Source organism: Octopus sinensis, linkage group LG7 (genome assembly GCF_006345805.1).
Source record: "Octopus sinensis linkage group LG7, ASM634580v1, whole genome shotgun sequence".
Taxonomy (NCBI): Eukaryota; Metazoa; Mollusca; class Cephalopoda; order Octopoda; family Octopodidae; genus Octopus; species Octopus sinensis.
Window position 1 is genome coordinate 17,557,781 of NC_043003.1, and position 11,321 is coordinate 17,569,101.

At 31.5% G+C, this 11,321-nt stretch overlaps 1 protein-coding gene across 5 annotated transcripts in view; it reads right to left on the bottom strand.

Annotated features, from left to right (window-relative positions):
* Positions 1–11,321, bottom strand: part of LOC115214170 (soluble guanylate cyclase 88E) — a 254,649-nt gene that overhangs the window by 84,964 nt on the left and 158,364 nt on the right. For 2 of the 5 annotated variants that reach the window (XM_036504580.1, XM_036504579.1), the window contains exon 2: positions 4,278–4,310. The exons of the other annotated variants lie outside the window; for them this stretch is intronic. In XM_036504580.1, the coding sequence (XP_036360473.1) occupies positions 4,278–4,310 (33 nt within the window). The remainder of the gene's footprint in view (positions 1–4,277; positions 4,311–11,321) is intronic. 5 annotated transcript variants of the gene reach the window in all.

Here is an 11,321-nt window from a genome sequence, read left to right on the forward strand (position 1 = left end):
ATTGAATTTTAATTTTTTAAAAATTAAATTTTAATATTATCGATTTATATATTTAGTCATGAAATGTGCGTAGTCAATTTAATGTTTGATTTGTTATGACATTTTTGTAATAATAGTTATAAGATATTTAATTAATTCCTATGTGGATATTATAGATAATATCTTTTCACTATTGACAGAATAACAAAATAGCGGTTTGTCTTTAAATTCTACATATATATATATATATATATATACACACACATATATAAAATAAGACAAATGGGCTGAGATTCACTTCAGCTGTTTTAGATGTGCTTTTTATAGATGAACAAATCAACTACACGATGTAAAACATTTTCTTGAGGTGAATTAAAATAAAAATAAGATTTTATATTTAGGATTTTTCACACAAAGAATATTGAATGCATATTGAGTGTCAATATGCATTCCATACTCTTTGTGTGAAAAATCCGAAAAGTTGAATTTTATTTTCATTTTAATTCAGCAAAAAAAAAAAAATGAATAAACATAGTTTTTTTTACATGATTTAATTGTCGAGTACCAATTTGTCAAAAAAGCTTTATTTATAACAGTTTTAACATATGGAATAATATTTTACCATGAAAGCTAAAAAACATTTTTTTACAGTCGAATTTCGAAAAAAATCATTAAAAATCCACCTTCTGCTGAACCAAACTCATTTATAAACTTTATTTTATAGACCTACATTATTTGTAACATTTGTAATATTTTGTTTCCAGACTTATAGAAACTTACTTTTTATATATGTTTTTGACCGCCTTGCTTGCATGTCAAGGTTGTTTCTTTTTTTTTATAATTATTGTCCTATTTATTTTTTAATTTGTGATCTCCTACCAACTTGACCAAATGAGCCAAGCTGCCAAAGGGCTTTATCCGATTTTTTACGCAATTTTTGAAAAAACTTTTTGTAATCTTTACTTATTGCAATTAATAAAAAAATGTGAATTGGATTAATAAATTTATTTATTTATTCATTTATTTATTATTTGTTTATCAATAAAGAAAATGTGTCTGAAACAGCTGTAGTGAACGTCAGTCCATTAATGTTATTTATACTATACCACAATTGGAACCTTCCCTACATTGAATTTTAAGACTGCAGCAGACCATTGACTGCATTCCTGAGAATACTCTTGTGTAATTTTACATATATTTTCACTGTATTTGGTCTATGTTTGTGGATGCATGTGTAACTTCAAGGACAAATCTGTATATACTTTAGTATGTACATGAGTGTTCGTACATGCTTTGAAACACAGATATGTTTTCCTTAACTCTACCTTGGTGTCTTTGTTATTAAAATACCCTGATTCTGTTAGATCCTACAAATAATTATAAATATATGTCCGTTGCCAGCATCGCCTGGCCCCGTGCCGGTGACACGTAAAAGCACCATCCGTTCGTGGCCGTTCGCCAGCTCTGTCTGGCACCTGTGCAGGTGGCATGTAAAAAACACCCACTACACTCGCGGAGTGGTTGGCGTTAGGAAGGGCATCCAGCCGTAGAAACACTGCCAGATCTGACTGGGCCTGACGAAGCCTTCCAGCTTCACAGACCCCAGTTGACCCATCCAACACATGCTAGCATGGAAAGCAGACGCTAAATGATGATGTATGTATATATATATCTGTATCTATCCATATATATATATATATATATATATATATATATATATATATCAGGTTATCCATAAGTTCTGTTCGATTTTACCTTTTTTAAAATTGAATGAAATTTAATAGTATTTTAGAATGTCTAATGGAATTAAATTATTTTTAAGCATTTGTGTACATTTAAACTAATTAAATATTATTTTACAGAATAATAGAATTAAAATTTCTTTCATTAAGACCCTTTCTAACATGGAAGTATCCAAAGTGCATTTGAGGCACATAATGCGTTATTATTACAAAAAGAGGAAACTCCGCAGCTGAAGTGAATCGAAACATACACTCATTTTATGGGAAAGAATGCTTGAATAAAAGAACTTGCAGAAGATGGTTTGCAAAATTCAATAAGTGAAGATTTCATCCTTGAAGAGGAAGATCGAACAGAATGTCCAGTTGAGTTTAATGATAAGCTCCTTGAGGCATTACTTGATGAAAATCCTGCATTATCAGTTGAAGAATTGGCAATAAAGCCCTATTCAAACCATACAACTGTTCATCGTCATCTTTAACAAGTTGGAAAGGTTCCTAAACTTGGAAAATGGGTGCCTCATGAATTGTCTGAAAGCAACCCACAAATCCTGAGTTGACATCTGCTCTTCTTGCCATTTTTGCAAACTCATTTCACCCTTTTTGGATAGACTTGTGACTGGTGATGAAAAATAGATCTTCTATCAAAATGTTAAACATTGTAAACGGTGGCTTGGTAAAAGAGAAAAAGCTCAACCACAACCTAGAAAGGAACTTCGTGGGAAAAAGGTTCTTCTCTCTATCTGGTGGGATTGCAAAGGAGTAATTCCCTTTGAATTGTTACCACCTAATGCAACAATCAATGCTCAAGTCTACTGTCAGCAATTAGAGCATTTTAATCAAGCTTTGAAGAAAAAAAAACCCACTTTAGTAAATCGAAAAGGAGTGATTTTTCATCAGGAAAATGCGTGACCCCACACTGCAAGGATCACATCACAGAAGATTGAAGAACTTGGTTGGGAAAAAATACCTCATCCACCTTATTCTCCTGACCTTGCTCCTTCAGACTACCATTTGTTTCGTAGTTTACAGAATCATTTGCGGGACATAACTTTCACAAGCCAGGAGGAGGTCGAAACTGACATTTTAGAGTTCTTCGCTTTGAAACCAAAAGAATTTACATTGATGGGATTAAAAAGCTTGTAAATAGATGGAGGAAAGTCATATATAATCAAGGAAAGTACATTAATGATTAAATTTCAATTAAATATAACATTTGATCACTTGTTTTCTTTATTCAGAATTCGGACAGAACTTATAGGATGACCTGATATCTCTCTCTCTTTCTCTCTCTCTCTCTCTATATATATATATATATATATATATGAGGCAAATAAGAAAAGGGCAAGGACATACAATCGACAAATATCAGCCAGTAAACATTCAATTATATCTATTTATAAATAGATATAATTGAATATTTACTGGCTGATGTTTGCCGATTGTATATCCTCTGCATTTTCTTACTTGCTTTATAAATCCAGGGTAAATTTCCACTCTACCCCCACCCATACCTAGTATTTGATTGCAATATTGCCATGCAATAGTAAGCACTTGGTTAAGAATATGTAGGTGCACATCCAGCAGTATATTGGATATTTAATATCCTCTTAACCTCTAACACATACAGACATATATATATATGTATATATATATATATGTGTATATATATATATATATATATATATATATATATATATATATATATATATATATAATATATATATATATATATATATATATATATATATATATATATATATATATATATGTATATGTATATATGTATATACATATATACATGTGCAGGCACGTGGCTTAGTGGTTAGGGTGTCAGCATCATGATCATAAGATTGTGGTTTTGATTCCTGGACTGGGCGACGCGTTGTGTACTTGAGGAAAACACTTCGTTTCACATTACCCCAGTCCACTCAGCTTGCAAAAAGGAGTAACGATGGGATGGACTGGCATCCCATCCAGCTGGGGAACACATACACCATAGAAACCGGGAAACCAGGCCCATGAGCCTGGCTAGGCTTTAAAAGGGTGCATTTTTTTCTATTTGATATTTATTTACATATTTACATATTTATTTACATATTTATTTACATATATATATGTGTGCGCGTATTTGTGTGGATCTGTGCTTGTCCCCCGTCACCATTGGTTGACAACCAATTTTAGTGTGTTTACATCCCCATAATCTAGCAGTTCAGCAAAAGAGACTGACAGAATAAGTACTAGGCTTACAAAGAATAAGTCCTGGGATTGTTTTGTTCGACTAAAGGTGATGCTCCAGCATGGCCATAGTCAAATGACTGAAACAAACAGACGACTTAAATGACTGATATGTTTACATTTATGTGTGTTGACTTCAACCTTAGAGCATTTTAGCTCTTGTTTCTAGCAATGTAGGTGCTTCTAACACCCAGGTCACATTTGTATATTAATTCGTTTTGCAAGATTCCTGTTGTGAAATTGCATGTTGAAACAAATATCATTTATATTATTTACAATTGACGGAATATGGTGTAGTGATTAAGAGTTTGGGCTACTAACCGCAAGATTTCGAGTTCGATTCCAGGCAGTGACCTGAATAATAATAATAATAATAATAATAATAATAACAACATTGAAAGGAAACAGATATTGTTGTACTTCAGGATGGTCATTTCATTTATTATTTAATTTTTTTTTTTGCTGAATAAACACAATCATTATATATATATATATATATATATATTTTTTTTTTTTTATTTATTTATTATATAGAAGGAGCTTCTACAGGACTAGAACTGTTTCATTCAAGAGAAATCATTAGGAGCTTCCTGATGATTTCTCTTGAATGAAACAGTTCTAGTCCTGTAGAAGCTCCTTCTATATAATAAATTGATTTACTCTGCTATGTATTGAGTACCTTATTTACTGTGGTTAACCCTGACTCAACCCGGGACCTACATATATATATATATATATATATATATATATATATATATATATATATATATATATATATTTATTTATATATATTTTTTCTTCACTCGTTTATTACTGTTCTTTTATATTTTTATTATTTTGATGCCAGTCCATTGTCTGGAAATCTTTCATCACACATCTGTGACTTCTTCAGCAAAACTTTTCGTTTCCATTCATTCCAATGGAATGAGTGGTGCAAAAACACACTCACGGAAACAAAAAAATGTCACTGAAGAAGTCACAAATGTGTGATGAAAGATTTCCGGGCAACGGACAAGCATCAAAATGATAAAAATTTTAAGATAAAAGTAACAAACAAGTGAAGAAAATAGAAAATGTATATAGCGCATGTGTTTATTTGGCAAAAATAAAAATTAAAATAATAATAAATGAAATGACCATCCTGAAGTACAACAATATATATATACGTATATATATGTGTATATATATATATATATATACATATATATATATTTTTATATATATAATAAATATTAGGGAATAAATCCAAACTTACAGGGAAAAATCAGATTTAGGATTGAATCCAATTTTATAGTAAAATATTATATTATATTAAATTAGAGACAAAACCACTATTAGGCAAATCAAACAATGAAAGACTTAAGCCAATACATAATTAATTTATATTATTAAATATGTAACAATTATTAAAAAATATATTAAAAATATATAAGTGGATATTAATTATAATTAATTATATTTTTTAATAATGTACATATTTAAATAATATAAATTATTTATGTATTGGCTTAAGTCTTTCATGTTTGATTTGCCTAATAGTGGTTTTGTCTCTAATTTAATTTAATATTTATATATATACAATACATATATAATATATATATATATATATATATATATACTACAAAATTAGAGAATGGAGAATATAACTTAAATCAGTAAAACATCAACTATCCGATGATACTCAATCCATACTTTAATACACCATTACATATGAGTAAAGGCAATACATAAAATGAAATGAGATATACAGGTATAGTAAAAAGATAAAGAGATATAAGTAAAAAATTTTCAAATATAATATGTAATAAATCAAAATGACAGTGTTTCGGCAGTGAGGACAGTCATACCTCATTTAACCTATAAGCCATAAAGGCAGGTATAAATGAGGCATTAACAAGGATGCCCCACGGCCTCTTAGAGAATTAAATTAAATTTGTATAATAGTGATTATATTATATAAGTGTAGCATTATGATGTATAAGTTTTTATATTTTACATTTTTATTTTTATATTATATGTATATGATTGTATAATATTTTTCACTATTATAACAAATTTAATTTAATCTCTGAAGAGGCGTGGGGCATCCTTGTTAATGCCTCATTATACCTGCCTTTATGGCTTATAGGTTAAATGAGGTATGACTGTCCTCACTGCCGAAACAGCTGTCAGTTTTGATTTATTTACATATTATATTTGAAAATTTTTACTTATATCTTTATCTTTTTACTATTACTGTATATCTCATTTCATTTTATGTATTGCCTTTACTCATATGTAATGGTGTATTAAAGTATGGATTGAGTATCATCGGATAGTTGATGTTTTACTGATTTAAGTATATTTCTCCATTCTCTAATTTTGTAGTATTAATTTACGGTAATATTTTACCTTTACCCATATAATGCAATAGATGAACTGATTGTTTGACAATTTTTAACATCTATGTTAAATTTTGGTGGGTACCTATCTACAGTATATTGGATATATATTATCCCATGGTGGGTTGAATTTTCAACCCCTATCTCATTTTATATATAATATATATATATATATATACAATATGTTACATTACTCGGTAGTCAAGATAAAACTCTGAGTTTCAGATGCCGAAGTGGAAATCCACAACACCATCTCTTCGGTTATCTGGCTATTTGAAAACGTTATGAAAAATACCGTTAAATAAAGGGAAATTACTCTGTTATAACTCTGCTTGCCTGCGTACTTATACATCGCTCGCATTTTTCGTCATAAAAATTATATAAAAATACATAAAAAATATATAAAAATATATAAAAATATATAAATTCTTCTTGGGACACAACATAGAAAGCATGTCTATCTGTTTTCTTTAGGGGACCAAAAACGTAACAGAAACTTGGTCACATGTGGGCATGATCCGAAAAGCTCTGTCCTTGTATTTAGACATGTAGTAGGGTCTAAGCTGCTTTTCCAGATAAGCCATCTCTCCATGTCGCATAGACCGCACCTTCCACTGCCGTTAGTATAGGGCTTACATCTGGCCAAAATCTTCCATTGTATGTTATAATCGACACACCTTATCTCTTAAAGACCAAATATGATTAGACAATTGTGTCGCTTTTCTTTTGTTCCAGTGCCTAAAGCTCAAGTGTGGTTATTGAACCTGGCCTTGAAATTACCCTCTGTAAGGCCCACGTATTTCTTCGTCGAAACGGTATCTTTAGTGGTTATAGAGTTTACGGTAGCTTCATATATGATGGTCTTGGACATGCAAGCTCCATTTAGCGGGCTCAATTCTTTATTCCTGCATGAACAGCTGTTTTCTTCTTGTGTTTTTTGTATGTTATGTTTGATTATGTTTTTAAAATTGGTAGTGAACTAAAACTAATTTTTAAATTGTGTCTATTGAAGAGTTTCCTATAAGTATGGTTAACTGGAAAATGTCTATCTATCAGTGCTAGGAAATATTTACCTATATTGAAGGCCACCTCGGGTGAGTAAGGGGGCGTAAACCAGATGACCTTCCTATTTCTATTATTCCTTTTCTTTACTGTTGGGCTAGTGATAGGTGTATATTTTATTTTATCGGTAAAACCACTATCTTTTAAAGCCTTATTATAAACTGGGGCAACGCTATTGAAGATGTCCTCATCAGATGAGAGGCTAGAAATCCTCTTACTAATATTTTTAACTAAATTTTTGAATACTATAGGGGGATGGCATGAACCTACATTAATATAACTTAGTCTATCATTGGGCTTCCTATAAGGCTTATAAATATTCTTATTAAGATCTAAGGAAACGTCTAAGAAATTGACAACCGTCAAGTTAGTATCTATAGTTATACTAAGTCCGAAGTGCTTCATTAACTGGATAATATCCTTCCTAAAACGATCTTGTGCTGGTCCATTTGTATTAGCTGTTAAGGCGAGGGCATCATCTTTGTAGATGGCGAAATGTACGTTAGGGAATGTCTTACCTGAGGTATCTAGGAGAAAAAGTCCAATTAGATCACAGATGCCTGCCCCACCATATGAACCCATGCTCACATGAGTTCATATGATGGGGCAGGCATCTGTGATCTAATTGGACTTTTTCTCCTAGATACCTCAGGTAAGACATTCCCTAACGTACATTTCGCCATCTACAAAGATGATGCCCTCGCCTTAACAGCTAATACAAATGGACCAGCACAAGATCGTTTTAGGAAGGATATTATCCAGTTAATGAAGCACTTCGGACTTAGTATAACTATAGATACTAACTTGACGGTTGTCAATTTCTTAGACGTTTCCTTAGATCTTAATAAGAATATTTATAAGCCTTATAGGAAGCCCAATGATAGACTAAGTTATATTAATGTAGGTTCATGCCATCCCCCTATAGTATTCAAAAATTTAGTTAAAAATATTAGTAAGAGGATTTCTAGCCTCTCATCTGATGAGGACATCTTCAATAGCGTTGCCCCAGTTTATAATAAGGCTTTAAAAGTTAGTGGTTTTACCGATAAAATAAAATATACACCTATCACTAGCCCAACAGTAAAGAAAAGGAATAATAGAAATAGGAAGGTCATCTGGTTTATGCCCCCTTACTCACCCGAGGTGGCCTTCAATATAGGTAAATATTTCCTAGCACTGATAGATAGACATTTTCCAGTTAACCATACTTATAGGAAACTCTTCAATAGACACAATTTAAAAATTAGTTTTAGTTCACTACCAATTTTAAAAACATAATCAAACATAACATACAAAAAACACAAGAAGAAAACAGCTGTTCATGCAGGAATAAAGAATTGAGCCCGCTAAATGGAGCTTGCATGTCCAAGACCATCATATATGAAGCTACCGTAAACTCTATAACCACTAAAGACACCGTTTCGACGAAGAAATACGTGGGCCTTACAGAGGGTAATTTCAAGGCCAGGTTCAATAACCACACTTTGAGCTTTAGGCACTGGAACAAAAGAAAAGCGACACAATTGTCTAATCATATTTGGTCTTTAAGAGATAAAGGTGTCGATTATAACATACAATGGAAGATTTTGGCCAGATGTAAGCCCTATACTAACGGCAGCGGAAGGTGCGGTCTATGCGACATGGAGAGATGGCTTATCTGGAAAAGCAGCTTAGACCCTACTACATGTCTAAATACAAGGACAGAGCTTTTCGGATCATGCCCACAGTGACCAAGTTTCTGTTACGTTTTTGGTCCCCTAAAGAAAACAGATAGAACATGCTTTCTATGTTATGTCCCAAGAAGAATTTATATATTTTTTATATATTTTTTATATATTTTTTATGTATTTTTATATAATTTTTATGACGAAAAATGCGAGCGATGTATAAGTACGCAGGCAAGCAGAGTTATAACAGAGTAATTCCTTTATTTAACGGTATTTTTTCATAACGTTTTCAAATAGCCAGATAACCGAAGAGATGGTGTTGTGGATTTCCACTTCGGCATCTGAAACTCAGAGTTTTATCTTGACTACCGAGTAATGTAACATATTGTATAGATAAATTTCCTCTATTTACATAATATTGAGGTCTCTTTCTTTCTTTTGTTATCTTACCGTTTTATCAATATATATATATATATATATATATATATATATGTATATATATATATACACACACACACACACATATATATATATATATGAGTAAATTGATAGCTTTCCCATTTCTGTTATATAATCTGACTATAGAGGTGCACTTACTAAAAGTTGAAATCATGTGAGTTTCATGTCGCCAAGTAAGAAAGTGAAAGTAAGGAGATGTAAAGTGACATGAACTAACATAGGCACAGGCATGGCTGTGTGGTTAAGAAGCCCACTTTGCAATCATGCAGTTTCAGGTTCAGTTCCACTGTACAGCAGCTGAGGTAAATGTCTTCTATCATAGCCCCATGCTGACCAATACCTTTATGAGGGAACTTGCTACATGGAAACTATGTCTATTGCATGTATGTACCTATCTGTCTGTCTGTCTGTCTATCTATCTATTTAGACCCTTCTGTCCAGCATTCGCCATGATAGATCGCTAGCCACTAAACCTTTTTCAATTTTCTCTCCTTGTTTCTTTTTGTGTTCCTTTCTATTGAAGAGTGTAGGCTCGAAACATAAAAGACTTTCTCACTTCACGAGCATTAAACTAATACATCTGTTTGTTGTTTACACACCTGTCTTCATCTTTTGTTATTTTTTTGTGAATTCTCCCTATATATATATATGTTATAATGGGGGAGAACAGCTTATGGGGTTACCCTAGGTTTCTTGCCCAATTATTTGGACTTACGGTATATGATTAGTAGTATGCTGATTAAAGCACTTTCACTGTTTAGACTAACTGATGTCATCTACAGTGTTGATATAAGTGTCAATGAATCTACCTCATGAATTCCACAGTATTTCTTGAATCTATAATGAATCATGGAAACAGAAAATGGACGAACTCCATTTTCCATTTCCGTCATTAATTTTATATGTGTGGATGTGTGCATATATATATATACCGGAGTAAACACATAAATATGAAACAAGGTGGAATAAAGAGTACTCAAATACCAGTGGTAGAGTAATATGCTTTATTTAAAAGCAGCAAAAAATTCAGCAAAACAGGTTTTGTTGAATTTTCTGCTGCTTTTAAATAAAGTATATATATATATATATATATATATATATATAGTTAATCCAAACAAGAAAGCATAAAAAAACACAACAACGCGAGGACATGGAACAAATATAGTATTATTGGACACTCAGGAAAGAAGGAAAGAAGGAGGGTTTAACGTTTTGAGTGGAGCTCTTCGTCGGAAACATAGGAGAAGGAAAGATCCAGAGAAGAGAAGACAGAGATAAAAAAATCGCCAACAGTACACACGAGGTCACATTTATGTATATATATATAAATTAGAGGAAAACCACTATTATGTAATTCAAACAATGATAGACTTAAATCATACCATTGTGATCTAGATAAATGTTTTATCATATACTTTATTTTTTCTATATGGTGTGATTTACGTCTATCATTGTTTGAATTATATAATTGTGGTTTTCCTCTAATTTATGTATATATATATATATATATATATATATTATATTGTAAAATTTGATTTAATACTAAATTGAATTTTTTCCTGTAAGTTTGGAGTTATACTTCCTAATATTATCATTATTATTATTCTATGTTTGACTTTTGCTTTACATTTGTACAAGTTGGTTCCAAGTCTCACCCAGAGACCTCAAGAGACAACAAGTTGGAAGTTCATGCTGGTGTTATGCCTAGGGTGCCATATATTTGGTTTTGTACATAGTGTTGTACTAGGGAATGTTTAAGAAACCATAAGAAAATTGTTTGTTTTAAAACATGAGAT